Source organism: Buteo buteo, chromosome 26 (assembly GCF_964188355.1).
Source record: "Buteo buteo chromosome 26, bButBut1.hap1.1, whole genome shotgun sequence".
In the NCBI taxonomy this organism is placed as follows: Eukaryota; Metazoa; Chordata; class Aves; order Accipitriformes; family Accipitridae; genus Buteo; species Buteo buteo.
This window is the reverse complement of record NC_134196.1, coordinates 12,073,758-12,099,476: the sequence shown is the minus strand read 5'-3', so window position 1 is coordinate 12,099,476 and position 25,719 is coordinate 12,073,758. Positions and strand designations below refer to the sequence as shown.

Genomic DNA, 25,719 nt, shown 5'->3' with positions numbered 1-25,719 from the left:
TCTTACTACTGAGTCCTTGTTGCAAACTGAATAGTTTAAGTATACTGTTGCAGTCCTTGAGACAGAAGAATTACTTACCATAATGGTATTTGAATATCTTGTCTACTTTCAGGTTATGTTTGCAACAATGTAGTGTAGTCAAGTGAAACAATCACCCTACTCTGTTTTTCTGATTTTTACTTTCCAACTAGAGACACATGACAGAACTTGAGCACTGGCTGGATAGATATAAAAAAGAATTTGTTTACTCTTTTCTCATTTGAGCAACAGATGCTTCAGAAAACATTTATTTGTCTGTACTGCAGTATTAGAAATTATGGTTTTTAATTAAAGTTTTTTTTTTCCTTTAAAAGGGACATAATTTGAACTTGGTGAGTTTTAAGAATGTGCTTTTGGGTTTCAGTGCTGTGCATTGAATAACTAAGGAGAGCTTTGCCATTCAGTTTGAAGTGACTGTATTGATAGGACCAAATACATGTCAGGTGTGAGGTTGTACTAGTTTGGCTGAAGTAATTTGAAATGATAATTTCTATTTTTTTCCATTGGTGTATATCTTGCCTCTGTAAAAGCAGAGGTAGTTAGCAGTTGAGTTGTGTTGACTAGATACGGTATATCACAAGCCAGGACATCTGTGAAGGTTAATTGTGTTGAATACAACAATTTTAGTTTCCTGCAAAGTCGATGTTTAATCGAACTAGTAGGCTTTGTAAGCAGAGACATAAATAACCAAATTGTTCTCTGAAATGCATAGGGCTGATCGGGACTGCAAAATCAAAAGCTGAAGTTTCAAGGAAGGTGTTTGTTAGCTGTGTTCAGTAGACTCTGAGATAACACCTTGAGCAGATATCTGTTTTGTAGATCTTATAATGGTCTCTTACTTCAGGCTATCAGCTGATTTCCTGTTTACTGTTAAGTTGCCCAGCTAGAATGGTGTAGACCCATACATATATAGATTCCCTTACTGTTAGTCTTTCATTATTTCTTTCTAAATCATTCTTTCTAGCATAGCTAGGAGAAATTACTTTTCTGCATTTATAGGGCTGTGCCCTAGCCCCGCACAGAATTTTCAGAACCCTGAAAAAAATTCTTTAGGAATGAAGAGGCTCTTTTCTGTTCCTAGCTGCTGCGTTGCCTCTCTTAAATTTTGCCTTGTCAGCCAAGCATAGTGTGTAACAGCATTGTTTGCAGTGACTTGGTCCAAATTGCCTATGACCAGCTGAAACGAGTATTACTGTAACTCACAAAATCCAGGTTCTCTTTTATCTTGATTCCTGGCAGCTTGTTGACTTAGGAACCCAAAAGTTACTCTGCAGATCAGTCATAAACCAGGCACTTACAATGCCAGGTAAGAGTTATGGCACCGATAGTAGCCAGCATGCTACTATGAGCCAACAGGCAACTGTCAAGTTGCATAGATAATGCTAAGTGATAAATTTTGACTCTAAGCTTGGGAATCTGCGTCTAGGCTGCAGAGAACTGACTGTATTGGGTGAGGATTCAGATTTGATGTGCTTTCCTGGCATTTGTCTTAAATGATTTACTTCCAAAATGGGTGGTATTTGCATCTTCTTTTCAGGCAAATACAAAGTCATCCTTTTCCCACAGTTTGCACTGTGGTTAGAAGACTGTTGTATGATGATGGAGGCTGTGATGTTCATATACCTTTCAGGATTTTAGGGCTTGTTTCAACTGTTCTTAAATGTAAAATATAAACTCAGCTCTCTTAGTAAATTGGGAAACATAGGGTTCACTTTAAGTTTATGTTTGTTGTGAGTCTTTATATTAAACAAATGGATTGTAACTGCTGATGTAGGTACTGGGGGAAAAGAGAGAGAGAACTGTTTCTCGTTAACTCATTTTGTGTCAGGCAGTCATACTTGACATCACCTCAAATCTAACTTCTTAATCGCTTTGGCTATTTTTGCGTTAATATAACAAAATTTGGAAGTGTCATCATAAAAAGAGTAGTTCAGAGACACTATCAGTACAAAAGGAGATTAAAAATTATATATTTTTTAAAATTTAAGGGTCCTGTTATTACCTTCAAGTCCTTAGTTAAAGTAGTAGATAAGCTGTAAGAGGGGCTAAGGAATATAATCTCTCACTTTTTTCAATTTACATGGTTAATAGTTAATGCCTAAGAATTTGCTGTATTCCCATAAACCTTTTTATGAAAGCATTAGTGTCATGAGGCTGAGGTTTCATGGTCACTTTAGGCTGACATAAATTTACACTGCTTGTAAATGGGCAGCTCTCTTGACTGGCCAGTGTGAGCTCAAGGGAACAGAAGCCTGGTTTGTGTGCTTGAAGTGGTCGGGGAAAATGCAGCTTAAGAGAAATAGTATTCCCTGGTAAAGTTAACATCTGCCTGAAAAATAACCCAGGTTGCTCAGTTTGTTTTTAATAATTGTTAGATAAGAAGAAGAGAAACTTTTTCTCCTTCTAGCAGCTGTGGAAGGCACACCATCAAGCTGCTCCAGGACAGTGAATTTCTTTAATTCTGGCCTCTGCCTACTTGATTTATCCTTTAGCTTTTCAGGGTCTGAACATTACGATTTGATATGTAAAATCCTGCTGCAATTGTGTGGTGTAATAATAGGTGAACAGAGATGGTATAAATCCTGCTTTTTTTCTAATATGATGGAAAAGAGAAAATCATGTGGGACAAAATAATGAATTTAGCTTTCTCTTGTATTTTTACTTTACTTGAAATTGTAATGTTGTGGTATCTTTTTCAGCATCTTAATTCCAGATAACAGTCTGGCTTATCTAGTAGCTGGGGAGAGAAAAGGTTTGGTTAAGCTGTTGCCACCTTCAAGTACAAAGTGAAGCTGTGTTTCTGGATAGTAAGAGAATTGGTTGTAACGTGATTTGGATGACAGCAGATGCCCTGTTACGCTTTTAGGTTGTCTCTCCTGTAGAGGTGGCAAGAGAGCAATTTTTCTGTTGGGCTGGCAATGCTTAATTGGTTAATCTAGTTAGTTTTTCAGGCTTAGAAAGAAAAATTGAATGCCACAAAATAACGTTGTGGTCAAGAAAAGATGTACTCTGCTGATCATTTGGGTACTGTGTGAAATGAAAAAATTTATTTTTCTGAAGAACAGTCTATGCACAAGAGCAAATCTATTTTGAAAATGAAGACTTTTGCTGCACTAGTTCTCAGCGTTACTATGTTCTGGTTTTAAAGCTATAAATACCTGACTTCTAAGACAGATTTTTTTTTAAATGTACAAAATATCATAAATGTTCTAACTATATAAATGACTATATTAATTTAGTACTACAACATGTACTTAATGCAATAGAATTTCTCCTAATTTGATTTTTTTTCCTGTCTGAAATAAGTACATTGTATGTAACAAATACAAACATGCTCAACTGAAGTTACTTGGTTTTGAAATTAACATTGAGAGTTTTGGTATTTGCAACTGGACTACCTTCTTGATAGTTTACTCTGAGGTTATAACTGGTATAAGCTTTTAGACTTCTGCTTAAGTGGCACTTCAGTATGTTGAAATCTGGAAATAGATATTTAAGATGTGGTTTTCAGACTTAAGTTGTCTTTATCTCTTTTAGAGAGATAAAAATGCATGTAATAATTTTAGGGTAGAAACACATTTAAAATAACTTTAATGAGAAAAATTTGTAATGACTGATTTGATTACTAGCGTCCAGTTATTGGGGAAGGCATTGTGTTTATACAGCTGAGATGAGTAAGCCCCAGATTAAGAGAGTCAAAGGGCAGTTTACTTATCTGCCTGCAAGCTCAGTATTTAAACTCCCCTTGCAGTCAACAGAGAGCTTGTTAATGTTGCAGGAAGCTAGAAAACACTTTGGCTGACTAGCCACAACTGGACACAGTAAGAAGTTACTTCTCATTGTGACCAACAGCTCCTTTTGCAGAAATTATTGCACAGCTGGGAGAACATGAGAAATGGGGAGACCTGCTCATCTCGGCAATAGGAAGTCTCCCTGGCCCTAGCATGTCTCTTAGTCGCTTGAGCTGGCAGGGCAACATGTGCCTCTTGGGAGAGAAGGTGGTGGGGTTAGGTGTTATCCTTGTTAAAGTTAGGTGTATTATCATGGTTGTCTTGACTCAGGATGTCTTTATTCAAAAAAAAAATAAATCTCTAGTATATTAATGACAAGGTTGATCACTCATTTTAATAACTGAGTGGAAGTTAGAATCTTAATTAAACACCTTTCATAAGGTGTTTAAAAGTGTTTCCAGGTACGGATTAAAGAAACAAAGTTTCTACTCATGAAACTTTGTTGGGGAAAACTGAGTAAAAGTGAAAAACGCATTTTAATAAAATCAATTGAAATGCATTTTGAGTATTGTCAGAGAGCTTCTTTCTGTGTTTCACTGTTGCAGTTCTCGCTTTTTTATGCGGCTGTGCTGAATTGCATGGTTGATACACAGAGGCAATCAGCTACAGTACTTGTAACAAATGGAATATTGTCTGGAAGTTGTATTAAATACATCGTTCAATTTCAGCTTGCTGAGCTGACTTTCACATGCATTCAGTTTGAAAAGAAAAATGGTATGTTGCTGAGCTAGTGATCTGTCAATACAGTGTTTTAATATAAATTCCACCAAGAAAAGCATTAAGGGTTGAAGTGTTGCCCTTCATCAAAAGAATTAAGTTTGTAGGGAGGTGTATCTGGTGAAGAGCATATCATGGTCATGCCATTTGTTTCTGAGACCCATTGGTTAAACATACAGAATCACCTCTGAAGATGGGACTGGAGTTGAAGAATCAATAAAGTGTCAGTAGGTTCTAATAATTGGTATTAATCATTCCCAATTATTTTTTTTTCTAGCAGGTATTTGACTATGCTATTTGAAGTATAACATTTATTTGTAGTAGCAGAGTGAGACTTTGTCAGTTTATGGCCAATAGCTTTTTTTAGCTATGCCATGTTGCATTTATAAAAACAAAACAAAAAAACAACAAAAAGAAATGCCATTACTTTTTGTTAATATTTTATAAAAATACCCCAGTGTAGGATTTGGCAGAACTCTGTTATTATAAGTGGTGTTTTTTTGGAAGGTGTTTGGAATCTATACCAGGGAATACAGTGGTCTGCTTTGCAAAATGTAGAAATGGGGCCAGTCAGCTTACCACCCTCAGATTTAGGTAGCTTTATAGTATATTGAACTGGGTACTGTTTTTAGTTTTGCTTATAGAATTTTTTTTTCTGAGAAACTTTAGTAATGCTGATTCTGGTGTCCTAATAGCAAGTTTGTCTTTTTTAGGAAATAAAGCCTCAAAGCCATTACAACCATGGATACAGTGAATCTCTTGGACGGAAAAGCCACATTGATGATTACAGCACTTGGGACATTGTGAAAGCCACACAGTAAGTTTATTTTTGAGTGTTAGATTTGTCTGTGTCTGTATTAGTTAAAAACCAGTAAAATTGATTTTTTTTTTTTTATTTGCATAAAGAGGAAGGTGAACTGTATCTGTAGATACAGCAGTGGAAGATTTCAGAAGTGAACTCTGAAAAATTACTGTTAAGACAAATTTTTGACCATTGTATGAAAATATGTGGGAGGAATTATGCTAAGTTGTAAATATAGGTGGTTGCTGGACAGATTGTTGGAAGAGAAGGTACAGTTTTCTTCCAGCTGGTACTGATGTTTATTTTCTGTAGGTGATGATTAAGAGGTAAGTGGGCAACACTGATACGCAAACATGAGGGTTTCCTTGATTTGTTGACATAATTTATAGGTTAGAAGCAATGTGTCTCTGTGTAACTTCCTTTATTGTCCCTGATTCTGCAGTTTCAGTGCTGCTATGAAATGGAGTTTATTGCTGAGAAAGGACTGTAGGAGTAAACTGTGCAAATTTAATAATTGCATTCTTAATGCAGATGAATTACATAAATTTGTCTTCCACACAGTCCTATAGCACATACTAACTCACAAGACTTTCTGAAGAATTGTCATAACACTACTTTTTAGCTTGCTATTTTTTACCATTCAGAAACCACGACCACTGCCACTCTTCTTCAGTGAGCTGAGATGATAGTTTTGTAAGAATTTTTTTTTGTATTGTTAATTTGAATGCTTAAGCTATTATGTATCTTGCTGAGCTATTGCCATTTTTTTTCCTAAAAGGCATCTCCTCCTTCTTCAGTGAGCTGAGATGATAGTTTTGTAAGAATTTTTTTTTGTATTGTTAATTTGAATGCTTAAGCTATTATGTATCTTGCTGAGCTATTGCCATTTTTTTTCCTAAAAGGCATCTCCTCCAGCTGAAAGCAGCTTTGCGGCTCTGCATGTGACACAGGCCCCATTTAGGTTTAGGAAGTATGTACTTCCCTTCACTTCTTGTTTTAGGTTCTGAGGAGTTTAACTTCCTGAAATAGATGTTGACTGACTCTGCAATTGTTGCCCTAAATACTTTAATAGTAATACTAAAACCTATAATCCTCATATTAGGGCATTTTTAGAAATGAAAATATTGGCATAGCATCAAACTAGCTGCTGCTTAAAAGCACGGAAATATGACAGAAGTGGTTTTACAAGTTATCTGCTTCCATTCTTAGACGCTTATTGCATGTTTGAAGCCCTAAAACACATTTGTTCCTGTTAGCCCTCAAATTTAGGCTGATCTATGCTTTCAGCTGAGTTGTTATAATTCCCTTCTGGTCTCCTCAAATAAGAATCGACAAGGCTGTGGGTTATCTGTTGTGTTCCTTCCCAGTCATGGTGAGATGTGACTTACAGAGAGGATGGCATCTCACCAGAGAGGACTGCAGTTTCATATCATAGCCCTAATGGTTAATATCACAGGGAGGGGGGACTTTCAGTGTGGGTATATGATCAAGTTGTGGTATCCAGGTAGCACCTCCCTGACTAGAGGGAGAACTCACCTTTATTTTAAGTATTTACTAGGATTTGAAGGCCATGTTATATAAAACAGCTGTCTTAATTTTCAGAGATTTTTCCCTTTAAGGCAGAAAATAAACCACCCAATATCATAAGGCTTGCAATAAAATAAATAATGCTGCTAATATATTAATTTGGTGTTGTTAAAAAGATACACAGTTCCTATTAAAATGATGTGGTTATTCGCTTTTGTAGAAACATAGCCTTTTATATATAAGAAAAATAGGTGATCTTATCCTCTACTACTTGTCCTCAAAAATCAGTATTCACTTAGATTAAAATATCTGCTGACTTTGGTTACTTTTTAGTTCAGTGCTAATATAAGATGCCACAAAAAGTTCTGTAAAAAAGGGCCCCTCTGTCTCCTAGCATTCCCCTCCCCAAGCAGTTCAGTAAGTTCAAGCAAAACATTACAAAATAGAATAAGAATTATTTTCAGTCTCTTAGTTTGGGTGTTTTTTTCCAAGACCAGACATGTAGCATTCAGCATGTCATTGGCAGCACAGGTTTTTTTCAGAACACTTCAAAACTTCCCCAAGAGAATATAAGTTTTTTTAGTGTGATACAGTCAAATGGTAGCTGAGTGCTTACCATTAGTTAAATGAAATTCTGTTGGTCTTGAGAAAGGTCTGATAGCTAATCATAATAATAAAGTTGTGTATCTTCCTCTGTTTAAAAAAAAAAAAAGTGTCAAACTGATCTGTCATCCAAAATGGTTTGGCATTTCATGTAAGACCACTTAAATTGCAGGCTTCTTGACAAGTAGAAGGTGCATTTTGCAATAGCATAGAACTGTTTGCTGTTAAATTTGCGATAATGCAAGCAGGAATCGGTTAGTCACATCATATAAGTAGCTAGTCAGTCATTTAATTTTTTTCATGATGATTGTTATTCTTACAGTATTTGATGTGCTGCATTATTAAAAGTTTCTCCTGTGAAAGTAACTAGTTATATTATTGTTGCAACATACATGAAAATGGGGAACATAATTCCTTAAAATTTGAAGATGATGATGAAAAATGGGATGAAGAGGTTTCAAACTCATCTATATTTCATATATGCTGTTTGACTGTAGAATTCTATTTTAAGATGTTGAGTTTATTGGCACTTGATTACAGAGAAATAAAACAATGTCAGTAAAATAATGCATTTGCTTTTATGTTTTTCAGCAAGGGAAAATAAGAGCTTGCAAGCTCCACACATTTTTCCAGAAGTATTTGTTCATTGTTTCATATCTTGTTGAACTGTTTGTGTGCTTTATCATCTTAGTCTGTAGATTGAACACTTATTAAATTAAGATGTTCATACACTGTGAGCTACAAATCTAATAACCTCTTGCAATCAAGTTAAGACTTTGTATAGAAAAGAGCAGTTCAGCTGATGTTCTCATTGCAAAGAGTTTATCAGTATTTGTATTTTTTCCCTGTTATGTTCCTGATAAATTCTCCCACAGACATGGGGGCCTAGGCATGCTTTATACCAAAAATAGTCTCTCTCTGTGTTTATTTTGCAGAAACTTGTGCTGGACTGAAAATGATAGTGTTTGGGTTTAATATCTATTGTTATAAAGGACACTTTTCACTGTCTTTGTTATAAACATATCCAAGGGCATCTAGGTAGTGTTAAAAGCCGTAGCGTCTTAGCCCTTCATTTTGCAGGTGTTAAAATATGTATGTAATCTCTTGGCATCTTGTATTCAGTTATAGCAAAATTGTTTGGTTCATAAAAGGTTTCCACTATGTTTCTGAAAGCAGAAGCAGGCCACTCATATATTGGAAAATCTGTTGTCAAAGCCGTAGTAAAAAAATCATCTATTCTTGCCTTTGCTATTGCAAGGGCAGAACATTGCATACTATAGAAGTACTTCACTTGTAACTGCATAGAAAGTCTTTGAATTTCTTCTGCCTCTGTAGAATCAGAGGGTGGGCTGTGAACTGTTTTTGTTCCTATGTGATATCATGCAGTGCTCTCATTGGAGCTGCAAAGGAATGGAGTCTTGGAAAAAAAGTTGTGATTTAAAAGTGAAATTTAATGGAGATATGTTGGGTATGCTTATTTCTATCTCTTCTGGCACCAGTAGCCCTGTGTCATCCAAGGCTGAGTTATAACTTTGAATATGATCTCTTGGGAAGGGTACTGTGTTAACATAATAACTTCAAGTTGCTGACTTTGTTTTGTTTTAAATCTTTTAAGCCATGAAACTAAGGGAAAGCAGCTACTGTTCACAGGTAGAGAAGCATATGATGGGTTATGGCTAGGAGGACAAAATCTGAGACATTAATCCTTGTGTCATGTTTTTCAGTTCTGTGGAGAGTGAATAGGCACCTTCTGCTTGTAGTGAACTTGAGCAAATTCCAGCTATGCTGAAAGTATCTTAAATAACCATTATGAACATGGGTATTAAATGTTAATGATATTAACAAGTGCTTTTGTGACATCTGGAAGATTGATTCCTTGTTCTCAAATGTTACTCTTTCATTATCGCAAGATTAACTTTTCTGTTAGTTTTATTCACTGAGATAATTCAAAATGAAGTCATGTGTGTTGTGAAGTATTGAAGCATGAAATATGAAATATGCTGAGTCTTGCTCAGGAAAAAAATTATTGGATACATTTGAGACTATGCTTTTTTCCTCACTATTTCTCATCTTTCATAGGGTGACTGATAAGAAAAAAAATAGGGTACATATGGAATAATTCAAATTGGTGAGGGTTGGCCAAAGTGACAATTACTCCTGGCTTATTTGCAGGAGAGGATGGGCAGACGGTGACACAGGTACACATTCTTTATGCCTGGTTGTTTGTGCCCATGGAGTTTGATTATATTGCTGAAAGTGGAATGTATCTGAAATTCACATGGAAGGGTGGGATTTTTTTAACCACACTAGTAATATAGCTACAAATGTCTAGACAATTTGAGGCTTTGGAACATATGCAAGAGCTGAATTTCTGTTGTCTCTCAACATCACTGTTAACGATTCATTAAGCAGCTCTTGAGTTATCCCTTTGCTCTTGAAAACAAAACTAGCTGTTTAACACAAAAAACATGAGAACGTATGTATGAAAGGCTTTGTTACTATTTAACCACCATCATTCATGGGAATGAGTCTTCAAAAGCTAAAAAAGATTGTTTTTCTACTAATTGCATTTCCAGTTAAAACAGCTTTGATTGGAGTTACAATGATAGCAAGATGAGGGAATGAGCTCCTGGCTTACCTACTGTTTGTTGGCATGGCGATGTGCTCACTGAAGAGAGATTCCTTCCTAGCATTGTGGCCAAATTTTGTGTTAATCATGCAGCAAAGCTGGCAGTGTCTATTTCCAAGAGTCGATGTGCTTGCAGACAAAAGATTAAAAAATGGACTACATATTTAAAATGCAAAAGGCTTCTAGGATACTCTTTTCAAAAGTATTAAATTCAGAATAACTTTAAGCTGCGATGACAAATAAAATGTTACATGTTAGTTACCAAAATGCCTTAGAGACTGTGATAGTGAAATGAGCTTGCACAATGGTCTTTTTGCCCTGGAATAACCAGTCCTGTTTCTTTCAGGACAAGGCAAGCTCAATAGTATGCTTTAATTGTACTCCATATTGATGTTTACAGCATCACCCTCTAGAATTGACCCACATGCTGAAAATTTGTTAGGTTAATACCTCAGTCTCTTCTGAGGATTTGAATCTTTTCCTCCATTCCTCTTTCCTGAAGGGCATAGAGCCCTTTATAACAATATTATAAGTACATTTATGCTGAGTGTCTGAAATAGGTGACTTCCTCATTTTGTAATCGAACTGTGTCATGGACCTTCGGAGAAGGCAAGGTGAAGTCAGCTGCAGCAAATTGATGGAAGAAGACTGTAGGTAGTATGTGAGAGAAGAATGCTGCATTTCTAGGACAGAGCTCAAGAAACCATGACTGCATCAGATTCAGTGTTTTATTTAATAGTAGAGAGCCTGCTGTTTTCCAGGAAGAGGAGCAAATTGTTGTAAATTTGTAACCTTTTTTGCCAGGCAGATTTTGTCTGTCTAGATCCTTAGGTCCTCTTGTGACAATTTAATAAATGGAAGCGTTATTAAATTATACCTTGTGTGTTACATCTTTTATAATCAGTTATGATTGAGTTTAAGATACCAAAATAAGTTGCTAGGAACAGACAAACTGATGGTGACTTAAATAAATTGCTATATACCTCATTCTCAGTGTAGTTTTTGGAATGTGTTTTGTTTTCCTGGGAAGGCTCTTCTGATGTATTGCAGAATTTCATGATTTGTTTTGTGGTGAAGTGGTAGGAAGTACCCGTGACTTGCAGTTTGCCCTCCAGTGGGGAGGAGGGGAAGTCTATGATGCACAGCCTGGAGGAGGAATCCATTCCTACTACTCCTTGTTTATCTGAACCCATACAGTAGTCTTTGCCCAAGGCCTCACAGTAGTGTATGGTCAGATTCTAGAGGGTGGTATTTGTAGACATCAGTGGAGTGTAATTAGAGCATCCTATCAGGGCTTCTGCAGGGGTATTGGTGACAGCATTCTGCCTCAACAGGCTGCGGAATTGATTCACATGCTTGCCACAGCTCTCCTTCATTTTCATATCTCTTGAGCAAAGTTCTTCAGAAAGCAGTGTCACATTTTCTGTAAGACTAGAGATTTGCTTTAAATAAAATAAAAACAACCACCAAAACCTCAAAGAACAAGCACCCCCCTGCCACACCCCCACCAAAGACTGTGACAGTGCTGCTTGGTTATACCTCTCTTGGTAGCATGATCTAACAAAAACTTGGCGAGATATCAGAGTTTACTTTCAAGGAGGTTCATTCTGTATTGTGTATTTAACTTGATAGGACACTCATCTAAATCATTTGTACACTTTACCATAGGTGACCAACAGTAATGTTGTGGTTTAACTCTGGTAGGCAGCTGAGCCCCATGCAGCTGCTTGCTTGTTCCCTTCCAGTGTGATGGGGAAATGAATCAGAAGGGTAAAAGTGAGAACTCATGGGTTGAGATAAAGATAGTTTAATAGGGAAAGCAAAAGCTGCCGCACATACAAGCAAAGCAAAACAAGGAATTCATTCACTGCTTCCCATCAGCAGGCAGGTGTTCAGCCATCTCCAGGGCAGCAAGGCACCATCATGTGTAATGGTGACTTGGAAAGACAAATGCCATAATGCCAAATTTCCTCCTCCATCCTCCAGCTTTTATTGCTGAGCACAGTGTTATGTGAAATAGGATATCTCTTTTGATCAGTTGGGGTCAGCTGTCCCAGTTGAGTCCACTCTCAGCTTCTTCCGCACTCCCAGCCTACTTGCTGGTGGGGCAGCGTGAGAAACAGAAAAGGCCTTGATGCTGTGTAAGCACTGCTCAGCAATAGCTAAAATATTGGTGTGTTATCAAAAGTGTTTTGCTCACAAATCCAAAACGTAGCCTCATAGGAGCTACTATGGAGAAAATTAACTTAATCCCAGCCAAAACCAGTACATGTAAGGAAAAATTCTAATCCATTGCACAAAAGGTTTACATGATTGCCTCTTACACTTCATAGAAGTTAGCGTTCTTGTGTTCTTTGTATCCTTCTAATAATTTAGAATATTTTATTAATATAATTCCTGCTTGTTGTGTAGTACTACTTATTTAAGCAGGATGAGAGTCAGCTAAACTCAGCCATAGGCAGTACAACTTTTTTAGCTGGTGATAGTTATACCTAATAGCGGGGCTTTAGGTGAATTTCTTGCATTATGGCTTCAGTTAGTTGTTTAAATGAAGGCAGCAGGTTAGGAAGGGTTGTCATAACACCTGACTGGAGTAGAACAGCTTGTCAACAAAAGGGTGTTTTTGCTATTCTATATGAATCACTTTCCAGGTTGCCTCTAGATGTTGTAATATGCTAGTGTGATTTTGTACTGCAGCAAGATTAGAATTTGCTGTCTTGCTTTCAGAAGTCTTTCTTTCCCCCATCTCTTCTACTGTCTCTTCTCACTCCTTGTTCTTGGCTGACCTGCCTTTAGTAGTTGTAACCTGTTTCAGTGGCCCTTTCAGCTGGGGTGGTGGAAAGTCAGGAATGGTATTTAGCCATTTGAGCGAGCACTCGTCAGGCCGCACTGCTGATCTAGACTGGGACTTGGAGATAGTGTGCCTCAAGACTGGCCAGACTCAGAATCTTATCAGTTTTCCTGGCAGTTATGTGTGTCTGAGTATGTCTCTCTTGTCTAGCTGGTTGCGTGTTTTTAAGTCTTCATAAACCAAACTGCTTTTCTCCCCCAATGCCCCCAGCTGATTAAAAACAAAGCTTTGTCATCAAGATTGTTCATGACTGCTGCTTTTTTACTCAGTCTGAGGGACCAAATTCTACAGGCTTGTTGCAAATTGGTATGTATTGCATGCAATAGTCTTTGTTCTGATCTTTTGTGAAGATTATAGGTATGACAGCAATTTCTAGCATTTTTCATAATTTCTATGAAAAGCGCAACTTTCCCAGGAAATTGACAACAACATAATGTAAGTAGGCTTTTGTGTCTAGTACTTCTTTTTTAATAGTGTCCAACTAATTTATGTGCTTCAAACCTGTGGTAGGCTGGGAGATAATTCCTGAGGTTTGTTGACTTGAATCATTTGAGGCTTCACTATGGGAGCACTGTCCAGATTGAGGATCCATTGAAATATATGAAAGAAAAAGTAAGAATGGTAACTACCCCAGAAAAAAGGTCTCTGCATCAGTTACGTAAGCTGATCAAGTGGAGCAAAAGCGCCTTAAGTTGTCTAAGGCTGTCTCTTCTGCAGAAAGTAGAACATAGAAGCAGCATAAGGTAAACTTAGAGTCCAACTTTGAGAGACTGTTAAAATTCTGCTCTAGCAGAAGTTGGATGTCACAAGGCATTGATCTTGATTTCAAGGTGTGCCCGCATATCAATCTCCTCTTGAGACTTGAGAAATCTCTATGGGTTGTACAGATATTGAGATGTAATCTTTACTTGCCTTTCTGCATTGCTTTTATTGCCACTAAAAATAGGTGGTAAACCAGCGTAAGCATCAAGACAAACATTATTTAATGGTGGAGTTAGTCCTACATTAGATGCCTAAGTGATGTTTATGCCTCCTGATTTGTTTCAACTTTCAAAATATATGTAGATACTTTTTTTCAAATGAAGATAGCTCACGTTTAATAGTCATCTTTAATGAAAGAATTAATTTCATATTGAAGATACTGTCAAATCAGTTGGCTAAGCTCTTTTGGTTATCAAGAGACAGAAAGGAAGGAGAACAGAGGTGCGAGAAACAAATGTAGTGGAGTTCCTGGGAAGAGTTTTATTTATACTTGGTATACTACTGATTGATATTTTGCCTTGCTCTGCTCTATGGTTTGCTGCGGAGACAAATTTTCCGTAAAATCTTGAATTGATTAATATGACTTCTGCCAGTGGAAACTTGTTGCAAGAGATCTGTAATCATACAGAAACAGAAAGTAAAGTTTCTTCTTAATTTCTCTTCTGTTTAAACTTTTGTATTGTGACTGTAAGTCAGGTGTTTGCCAAATGCATTTTTATCTAAGGTAACAGCTTTGAAAAAATCTTGTTTTCTTCTTCAAGGTATGGAATATACGAACGATGTAGAGAGTTGGTGGAAGCAGGTTATGATGTACGACAACCAGACAAAGAAAATGTAACGCTTCTCCACTGGGCTGCAATCAACAACAGGATAGATCTGGTGAAGTATGTATTACATACACTTTGTTAAACATAAACTAATCATGTCCTTAAAAATGTTGATTTCTTTTTTTTTAAGGTGTTAAATATTCTTAAGTCTCTTAAAAATCTCAATTTTTGGTCTTGAAATTTGGGAGAAGGGGGGAAAAGGAAAAGTTAGAAGACCTAATTTGCATTTTGGCAGCAATGTTTTGGTGACAGTTAACAGAAATAAAACCCGCTATATGTCCAGAAGTCAAGCTCAGACTCTCCTCAGATGAGATAAACCTGCAGAACAGCCATTCAGCTGTGCATGCAATTTCTTTATACTATGGTGTACTTGTTGAAATACCAAGTTTCTTTTTTGAGGGGGGGCAAGTTTGATGCTAGATGGTAGTGAATGTTTTTGAATAAGCAAGATTAATATGTTGCAAGGGGCAATTCCTACTTCATTCAGCATTTCAAGGAGTTCTAACTTAAATAACTTCTTTGTATTTTAAAAACACAGCTGTTACGAAAGGTAACACTGCAGCACCTCTCCTTGCAAGTAATAAAAAATCTTTAATAGTGGGACCTGTGGGTTTTTTTGCTTTTCAGTTTATAAAATCTGGAGCATAATACTTGGGACTAGGTTTTAAAACCTATTATAATCTTCCAGCACACAGATAGCTTAAATCCTGAAGGGATAATTCTTAGTACTTGCTGTTCTCAAACACGAGTGTGTATGGAACATGTTTTTTTTCTCTACCAGTAACAAAACAATGAATTAAGTACATGCAATCAAATCTAAATACACAAAATATTATTGAATCAGCAGGTTTCTAGAACATTTGACATAAACTGCACGTCTTCAATCAGTCCACTTTTCAAACCCATTCTTTTTAATGTGTGTACTTACACACAAAAACAAATGCAAAACATCTTTAAGCACATTCTCCCCATGTATGTCCATTACCAGCACCTTCCTTGGACCAGATTTTGAGTTTCTAGAAGATCTCAGGTTCATGTTTCTCATCCTGTATTTAAAAGTCTTTGAGTTCTGATGCAGTTCTCTTAAAAGAAGGTTAAATAGATAAAGATAGGTATATAGATAAAGATTTAGATCTGATGAGAAGGACTTTGGGGTCCTGGTGGACAGGAAGCGGACTGTGAAGCAGCAATGCAGGCTTGCGGCAAAAAAGGTCAATGGTATACTGGGCCTCATTAAGAAAAGTATTGCCAGCATGTTAATGGAGGTGATCCTTCCTCTCTACTCAACTGTTGCAGCTGGACATCTGTGTGAAGTTGTGGGTTCCCCTTTGCAAGAAAGGTATGAACTTACTGGGGAGAGTCCAGTACAGCGTCACAAAGATGATTAAGGGACTGGAACATCTGACATGAGGAGGGGAGAGCTTGGACTTCTTAGCCTACAGAAGAGTAGGCTTATCTTGTCAATGTATATAAGATTCTCCTTGAGGATCTTATCAATGTGTCTAAGTACCTGAGATACCTGGTAATAGATAATACCTGGAATCTTATCAATGTATGTAAATACCTGATGGGATCGAGTAAAGGAGACAGAGCCAGACTTTTCTCAGTAGTGCAGAGGGCACAAATTAAAACACACATGAAATTCCATCTGAACATCAGGAAACACTTATTTTACTGTGTGGGTGACTGAGCACTGGCACAGGTTGCTCAGAAAGGTTGTGAACTCTCCACCCATGAAGACACTCAAAACCCCACTGTACATGATCCTAGGCAACATGATCTAGATGCTTTGATCGGGGATGGTTAGACTAGATATATCTCCAAAAGTCCCTTCCAAACTAAACAATTCTGTGAAGTAATTCAGTGTTTCTGAAAGAAATTTTTATTATATGTAGTAAATAGTACAACAGGTTTTATGTCTTTGTTGTGGGTAGAAGTTTCTCATGGAAATCATAATTGTACATTTGGTATCTTCCTTTCATTATAAGATAGGTAACCAATGTGCTTTCCGGCACACTGAAAGAGAGCCTCTTGCAAAAGTGATGCAGGACCCTGGTTTACCTAAATAATGTTTTTTGTGAGAGTACATTTTAGACTCTATTGTTTTCTTCCTTTTCATTCCATTTTCCCTCTGGGTTGTGCTGAGTCTTTATGGCTAGCATCTTACAGCTTGCTGTGAAACAGCTGAAATGCATAAAATTTTTCAGATAGCTGTTTTTCTTTAAGAAAAGTACAGCATCTAAAAGCAGTTGTTGTATTTTGAGCTCACTTTTTATCCATCTTGAATGCATAATAAATTATGTGCAATGAATTGTTCATCTTTTGAGCTGTTGGAAGACATATTTGTATTTCAGACATTCCATCTCATTTGGTAGGTCTTTATAAGGTCTGAAAAGTGAGTGGCATTGAGACAACTATCATCATTTAAAAACATCAGTATGTCATGAGGCATTTGAAAACATAGGCCTATATTATGGATGTTTCTTTATTAACTTATGTATAGTTCCTGTATTAGCTTCTCAGTGCAGTGAATCTACCTGTGTGATACTTGATTATGACTTAATGCTTTAGTTCACTAGCATTTTATATATTCTACAGCTTTTTCTTAAGAAACCCCTAAAACAACAAAACCAAAACAAACAAAAAAAACCACTGCCCCAGAATATCTGTTTGGGGACCTTCTGCCATTCACAGAGTAAAACTGGACCAAATTTTAAATTCCCCATGAGTCCTCTTTTGAAGCTAAATTTGTGAAAGAAGTACTTTAACATGTGAGTATTTTGTGGTGTATTTTACCCTTTATTTTCATCCTCCAAGTGTGTTGCTAACAATTTCCTGCTATAGCAATTATATTGGACATAGAGGTGGTTCAAAATCAAAATGTCAGATTCAGATAGATGGAAGTCTGTGCTTAAATCTCTATCTGAATTTCCAGTTAGTTCTTTATTATATATCAGGGAGATCTCTCCACCTATATTTGAGTGCTGGAAACTTGTTCTGAGAATTTTAAATCAATATAACTTCAATTGTATCAGCCATATTTCTTTCAAGTTATTTTAGTGTGAGCCCTGACAATTTAATGTTCTTAAATCTGTCTAATTCTTCCTTTTCCCTCAACAGTATGTCAAAGGTCTTGTCCCTTCTTGATGCATCTCTACCACTGTGACATACTGCATTGCATTTTTTTCCTGCTGTCTACTAGAGTGCATGTGACTACTAATGTGTTTAACTGTATTTAAAATCCATTCCTCCTGATGCAGTTCTTATACTTCAAGTTCCTCTGTCTTTAGGGGGTCTTGATTTATTTTACTTTATATCACCCAGCATATTGTGTGCTCTCTCACTCTCTCTTTTGTGAGACACTGGTTTATTCTATTTCCTTAGAATGAGATTGTTCTATGTTTTTTCTTTGTTTGATGGGCATGTCTTTCCCCAAGTCTCTGCTGTTCATGCCCATTCTGTGCAATGGATAATTTCATTAAATATGTTAGCTAGTAAGCTTGATGTCACAAACTCTAAGTGTAAGTGGTCTGCTCCCATGATACCAGATCTCGGTGTCATGCTTACTGGGTATTGACTATATAAGGTCTTCCCAATGAAGTAGGTTAGCAGCTCATCTGTGAAGAGTGCAGGCTTATAATTAGACTACTTTTATTTTTAGTATTTCCTCATCCTGTCTATTGTGAGACTTGAGATTCAGTGTAGATAACAGTGAAACCCATTGATATTTTATAAGGAAAACTACGGAACTGTTTATTATTTCTATAGGATCAGGGATAAGTGTTAGACATCCACAATGTAATTCTTTTTTCATCATGACACTGATCTATTGGTCTCTCCAACTCAATTTTGTAAAAATGCAAAAATTTGCCATATCTCTACAGTTACCTACTGCCAGCATTTCCCCATTCCCTGTGTCGAACTTTCTCCAGACAAGGATTTCTCTTCTACTTTTCCTCCTTCTAGAAACAGTGACTGTGTGCACTTCGATCCCACAAGCACTGAATGCTAGCTGGGGCAGTTTTCAAATGCCTGGCAAAGACTTAGTGATCCTAATGTGGAGAAGAGTGGAAGTATTTTCTTCCTAAGGCAACCTCTTATCAGATCGGCTTGCTTTGAATATAAGTAGATTGCTCACATAGGACTTGCATACCAGGCACCTTCTAGCGTGGAAGCTTAGATGACTCACTGAGAGTAGAATCACCCAGTTTGTCCTTTTTCCAGGGATGTTCTCAACATGCACAAAATTCCTTCTGCAAGGTCTACCTAGGCAAGGATATTAAGTTCTCAGTCTGGTTTTGCAGAGAAATCTCACCATTTACGAGTACTGAAACTGAAATGCAGTGATAATTCTCAACTTAGCCTAAGAACACGCTTAAGGAAACATAAAACATTATATTTCAATACGCCATCTGGCAGGATATCGCCGCCTTGTCTTTTCTGAGTTGTCAAACTGCAAGTTCTTCCTTCTAAATAAAATGTACTAACCAGTAAGCAGTGCTGCTGCTCAGTAGAATCTGAATATATTGTGTTTCTGCGGGGACCAGTGTTTGAACGAAGACAATCTGTTTAATGTTCACCTCCCCATGAGTGGCTGTCACATCAGTGAGATGGATCCAAGCTTTGACTGTGAATTTCTCTGTGCTGTCTTTTATCTAGACAAGATTTCCTTTTGAACTCCTTCCCAAGGGGGACCAAATAGCTTCTCAGTGTCTTTTTCAAATTTGTTCTTTGGTAGCTGATACTTTGCTTCACAATAAAAAAATTGTTGTCGTCCCTTTACCTTATATACATCTTGTCTTTTCACCTACATGGGACCAAGACTTTCACAAAATCTCTTTGGTTTTTCCATTGAGAAATCCCAAAGCTTAACTGTGGCAGAGATGTTGCATTTCTGTTCCTTTGGTGTTGGAGACCAGTGGAGTGGACTGTCCCACATCAATCAGAGCAGATCTTGTTTGTCATACAAACCAGAGTTTGTATGACTTTGGAAAGTCTGCTGAAATACTTCATTGTGTCTGATGGCTCTAAAGCAACTGTATAAAAGGACTTTTCCTTTAGATGTTTTTAGTGTGGACATGTACAGCTAATGCATTTTTCAGTTTCTGTTCCTAATGGTAACTTTTGGGCTGTTTTTGAAGTTTCACTCTGAATCAATAAGCACTAAAGAAATAGAAGGTAGTTAGTTACAGTAATGTATTTCGAATTGTTCTGTGTGTTGCCCTTCTTCTTGCCATGTCATGAAACACTTAAAGGAAATTGAGGTGCCAGAAACTCAGTGCTGAGGATTTGAAGGACAGTTTGTGTGGGTGGGAGAGCAGCATTCATATATACCTGACAAGTATTTCGAAAGCAAAAAGTCTTCAGGCACAGGTACTCGAAACGTGCAAGCACTTAGGAATCTATAGCTAGATAGTACTTTTCAAAGGTCTGTCAGGAATAAGTTTTTTTATTGGCTTGCACACTAGCGAATGAAGAACTAGAAGACTTCTGGGAAGGCCTGTTTTTTTAAAAACATTAATTTCTTTGTAAGGTGTGCATTTTCTTTCACAAAGGAAAAGTAATATTGCCAGTTCAGTATCCCATATAAAACAGCAAGGCAAACAGTTCACAGAAACTGTACAAATGACTATGAATATGAATTGCTGCGATTAAATAAGGGTAACTTGTTTTGTTCCTACAGGTAGCTTGTCTTTTTATAACTGTTCTTGAGGGAAAACTAATTTCTAGCCCATCATTTAGAATTTTTTTTTAAAATACTCGGATGTGTTTGTCCTTTGATTAGTAACAATTGAGAAGTATGTAAAAATCTTAGTACTTGGCTAAATGCATAACTTAAGCATGAGCTCTTGGAACAGTGACTTCAGCAGGGCCATTCCAGTGATAATACATGCTGCAAGTTGAATTGTATATAATTTTGCCATTTAGCCAAAATTCTCTAAATATGCTGGTCTTCTAGCAGCATATTATTTTACCATTAATTCTGCATTCTTTTTAATGCAGCAACCCCTAAATATTTCAGAAGAATCCATTTGATTAAATACTTCTGAGGTAGCACAATTTGTACTAATATATATAGCAATTATTCTGTTTTACCTTAGAACCAAACTAGGAAATAGCGGCATGTTTAAAACACAGTAGGACGCATCCCTACTCTCCCAGCCCACACCAGAAAGGCAAAAAATTGAATGTATATGTATGACCTCTAAAAAGGAAGGCAAGGAAAGGTTCTGGTCTTCTGGTCTGTAACTGCCTGTTTTGCATAACATCAAACATGCTTACTGTGTGTCCTTTGTATTTAACCAAGGCAAGCAATAATGTTTACTATTTCTGTTATTCCAGATACTATATATCAAAAGGTGCTATTGTTGATCAGCTTGGAGGAGATTTAAATTCTACTCCACTTCACTGGGCAACAAGGTGGGGAAAAGTCTTCTGGAATTTTCTTTTCCTGGTTTTTTTTGCTTAACTTGGAATCTGCTACTGACTGATTTATGAAATTGCTGTATTTTATGGCAATACTTTGTACAAGAATTAATTCAGTCATTGGTAACTGGGCACACTGTGAATGTGGTATGTTTGAGCTACAGGAGCTTTCAGCATATAGTTCAGTTTCTGTCTTACCTCTTTCTGATGTAGAGGAAGATGATTGCTATGATAGGAAAAGGAGTAAAGTAAAATTAGAGTCTATAGTCACCTTGGTTTACTCTTACTTTGAAGATCTTATTTTTGTCAGTCTTCTGAAGTTCAACAACATTTGTGCAGATGGGGCTTGGGATGATTTTGTGTGACATTGTCCTTGCAGTGTTCTATTACATGTGTGGATTTTTTTAAAGATGCACTTAAAATCAGATTTATGCTGTGGAAGATGCTCCGAGAATGGTGAATGGCTGGGAAAATTGAAGAGAGCCTTTGAGAAGTAGCTGCTCCTTCAGACAACCGCCTAGAAATAGGCATGAATGGAACACTGTCCATATTAATGTTTTAAACTGTAGACTGCAAAAGGAGACTTAGAAAATCAGCTTTTAGAACATTTAATGTATCAAAATAATTTGTTTACTGAAGATGAGGAGTTGCTTGTTAGCCTCCCTTTAAGATTTGTAGCTTGTATTATTTCTTTTTGTAACAGATCACACTCTAAGTTCTGTGTTAATAGCACAAAAGCTTGATAGAATTTCCTGGTATTGATAGCTGTAATCTGTTGTTCTGTGAAGCATTGTCTGAAGCTGCTTCTGGCAGATTGAGAAGGTCTTTTTGCTCATGTTAGAAACTGTGTACTGACAGTTAGGCACCCTGTCTACAAGAAGGATGTGCCTATGCTCATTATGCCAAAAAGATGCTTAAGCTTTTAATGTAGAGGAAGTGTAGACCTTCAGTTTTCCTTTTTTTTTCTATTTTTATTTCACTGCTGTTTTTAATAGTAGAAAGATAAACCATATGCCCCACAAAAAGTGAGAGTATATAGCCAGTCTGGCATTTCTTAAAATAGCAGGTTTCATATGTGGATTGGAAGAAATCACAGTAGACTAGATTTCTAAACTAGTAACTTGGGTTTTGTTGTTGACTGGCTTTTTGCTATACGACATGCTTAAGCGAATTGCATGGGATGAGTGCATTGGCTGTGCAGAATTTGCTCATATGAATGAGTTTGCTTACTCAGTTGCAGAATCAGGTCATGACAATTGTTGTTTTCAAAGTATGAGTCAAAGTGTGGAAGCTCTGGTAGTGTGATTAACTGCTAAATATATTTGTTGTATTCAAATATTCACATTTTAATATTTTTTCTGTATATAGTTATTCAGTTTGTTTTTTGTGTTTTTTTACATTTAGACAGGGTCACTTATCCATGGTTGTACAGCTGATGAAATATGGGGCAGATCCGTCGCTAATTGATGGAGAAGGATGTAGCTGTATTCATTTGGCTGCCCAGTTTGGACATACTTCGATTGTTGCTTACCTGATAGCAAAGGGACAGGTAAATTTTAAGTAATGTCATATTTAAATATAATCTACTCAAAATCAGAGTAGGAAAACAATTGAAACCTATACCTATCATTTGGGAAATGCAGAATATTTGCCTGACTAAACATAAAAATAATTCATATTCTTTTATTGTAGATTACAGTATTGATGTGCCACCTGCTAACTTAATTTTCTCTAACAGTAGTCTGAATACTTTGGCTTTAATTCATACCTGTCTAGTGTAGTATATGGAAATTCCAGGAGTTATTCTTTTACCATTCTTTATTTCTAATGAACTTAATCTTTAAATGTTAAGAGTGACAATGATAGCAAATATTTAAAATTCTTCACAGAATCATCAGGTTATACATGGGTAAAGAATCTAATGACAAGGAGCTGTCATAGATCATCTCTTTTTTACACCTCAGTCCACAACTTTTATTTATTGCTGTTACTAATTGCATACATGTGTAAATAAAAAAACCCAAACCAACCCAAAACCTTCTTGCTAGCCTCTTGCATTACTACTGGATCTGTAAAGTGTATATATAGCATGTGTATTCATTACTGTTCTCATTGTCTCCCATCTTCATTCTGTATGATCAATAACGTGTTCACCTTTTTGCTACTCACCCTGCATTATAATTTGTAGATTTACTCAGCCACAGATATGTGCCTGAAGCACAAATTTGACTGACTTTGTAAACCATATAGACAAGTCAAAGCCCACTTCTCATTTTTACAGTCTTGCTAATGCTGTTCATGCTTCTGTATTCTGCTTATTCTTTCAAATAGCAAGTGGGATATGATCCAATCAATGGTCAGGTAGAATATGACTACGAAATCAGTGGGTTTGGTCTGTGTAAAACAAATACTAAATTTACTGCAGAAAACGGTTTGTGCCTATACATGTAAAAAAATAAACTACTGCTCCATGCAGTATTCTGTTTTTATCTGAGAACTGTTTGGTAAAGCAGTATTTGGTGCATGAAAGAGTAAGCTAGGGACAAGAAGAGGCTGATCATATATAATTGCGATTTCGTAAGAGAGAATGATTGAAGAGAAATACCTTTTCATCAGGAACAAGTTTTGTATTTTGTTCACAAATTATGTGTAATTGTATGTGGATTTTATGTTACTAGAAAAATCTTGCAGATGTTACACAAGTGTGAACTTGTTTAAAGCATAGCATTAATGAAGTATAAATGGCCTTTAAAATGTTCTACTATGAGTATGAAATCTTCTTGTAAATGTTTGTTTGTCTTCATGTTTATATACACAGACTTGTCCTATTTATCTGAGCATGTAATACTTCAGTCCAAAAGAAGCTGTGCATCTTTACATGTGTACATACATAAATGCACAAAACTTGCTTTAAAATTTAAAACTTATTATCTTGGAAACAGCTCTGCTTATCAATAGCTTTTTAAAAGGTTGATTCTTATTAAATCACCTAAATGTTACCAAGTGTGCTTTTGGCATCCGTTCTGTGCTGTAAGTTCAAATTACTTTTAACAGTAATTTTTGGAAGCACTTAAAGTTCAACTAGAAAATTATGTACTGATTTGTACGTTTAAAATATAGTATGTTTAAAATACAGTAATATCAATAGCATTGTAATAACAATCCCTAAACTTATAGTTCTCTAGCCATACTATGTACAACTACAGAAGCTACATGGTTTCTGTAGAATCTATGGGAAATACATGATTCTACTTTTTATTCTCCTTTAATGAGTACATATGAGGTCATTAATCCCTTTTTTACTTTGTACCTCCTTTGTGATGCCATGATTTTGGTTTGGAAACTTGAACTGCTTTTGCTTATGTGGGCTTAGCCTATATACTACTTGCAAATTGTTTTTGCCTATTGTCTTTACACAGATGAGGTTCTCTTATAGCCAAAGAGTAGGCTTACCCTTGTTCTGAACCTAATTGTAGTATGTGTGGTAAATGACAACTAAATAAATGTCAAAATACAGGTCAGTAGGCTGTTGTGCTTTGTTAGTTCTGATCCTGATGCCATTGTGGACCTGCATGATCGGAGGAGAGCTAGCTTTCAAAACTGTCTAGAGAACTGACAGATTAAGAAGTTGCTCCTGATTGCTTCTTGTCTCTTTTTGAGACAGAGCTGGAACCTAACTTCAGTGTTGCTGCTTCACTCTCTTCCTGGGCTGCAGCAGCCAACGGCAAAATTTCTAATTTGAGGCTCGAGTCCAGTCCTCTAGCTACTGGAGTGTAGTGTAGGGGAAGAACTCTTGGCCAGATGCCCTCTGACCTTGGTTGGAAGTGAACCCACTTTCATGCCAGCAAGTGCTACTCGGCCAAGAGGCAGCAGTGGCTGATAGCTGTTGCTTTTTATTTAGTCATGTCTCTTACTGAGTTTTGAGAGATTAATACCTGACTGTATCATAACTTGCTCGTGTTGTTTGTGTCAGTAGGTTGCCTGGGTCAAAATCAAGCCTGGGACAAGCACACAATCTAAATATAATCAGATAGCAAGTAACAGAATCTGTAGCACAGTTCAAATTTAGGTAAGATCGTTATTATAAAAAAAATGCAAGAAAAAAACCAAACCTGAAAAGAGCTTGAAGGCACTTAATGTTCAAAATTGATACACGTACTACTTGACTGCTTGATGCTGTGCTTACGCTACTTGAAATGCCAAAGGCATATCAGGGCCTAGTATACACAAACATGTCACCCCGTAATAAGATACGGATACGGTATATTGGATGGTTGAATAATGTGTTCTCATCCTGTGGCATGTGTGAGAACTTACTTCAGTCACAGGTAATGAGTGACTATAAAGTTGCTAGTAGGGTAAAATCACATTGTAAGAAATATTCTGGAGCTAAAATCATAGTTTAACTATTTCATACTTGTAGTTTAACTATCACTTTCATAGTTTAACTATCACTTATTCATCAAGTATGTATTTTTTTTTTTTTTTATTCTCAAGAGTTGTAATTTTATGTGTCAACTAATGTCCCAAGCTATATAGGGCCTTCTTCTGAGCTATGGTCTAGGAGTAGTTGGTGTCTAGGTTGAGAGATGCCACTGTGGTACCAGCAGCCTTGGTTGCTTTGGTGCTGCAGCCCGTGAGCAGTGCTCCTAAGCACCGTTACCGCTGGTGCTGTGGATCATATTCTCTACTGGGCTCAGGTCAGTGTAAGACACTGAACCAAGTCTTTATTTCCTAGACTCAAC

At 36.7% G+C, this 25,719-nt stretch overlaps 1 protein-coding gene across 1 annotated transcript in view; it reads left to right on the top strand.

Moving 5' to 3' along the window:
• Positions 1–25,719, top strand: part of ZDHHC17 (zDHHC palmitoyltransferase 17) — an 83,407-nt gene that overhangs the window by 13,832 nt on the left and 43,856 nt on the right. Inside the window, exons 2-5 of the mRNA XM_075058179.1 lie at positions 5,261–5,364; positions 14,483–14,605; positions 20,891–20,968; positions 22,379–22,523. Of these exons, the coding sequence (XP_074914280.1) occupies positions 5,261–5,364; positions 14,483–14,605; positions 20,891–20,968; positions 22,379–22,523 (450 nt within the window). The remainder of the gene's footprint in view (positions 1–5,260; positions 5,365–14,482; positions 14,606–20,890; positions 20,969–22,378; positions 22,524–25,719) is intronic.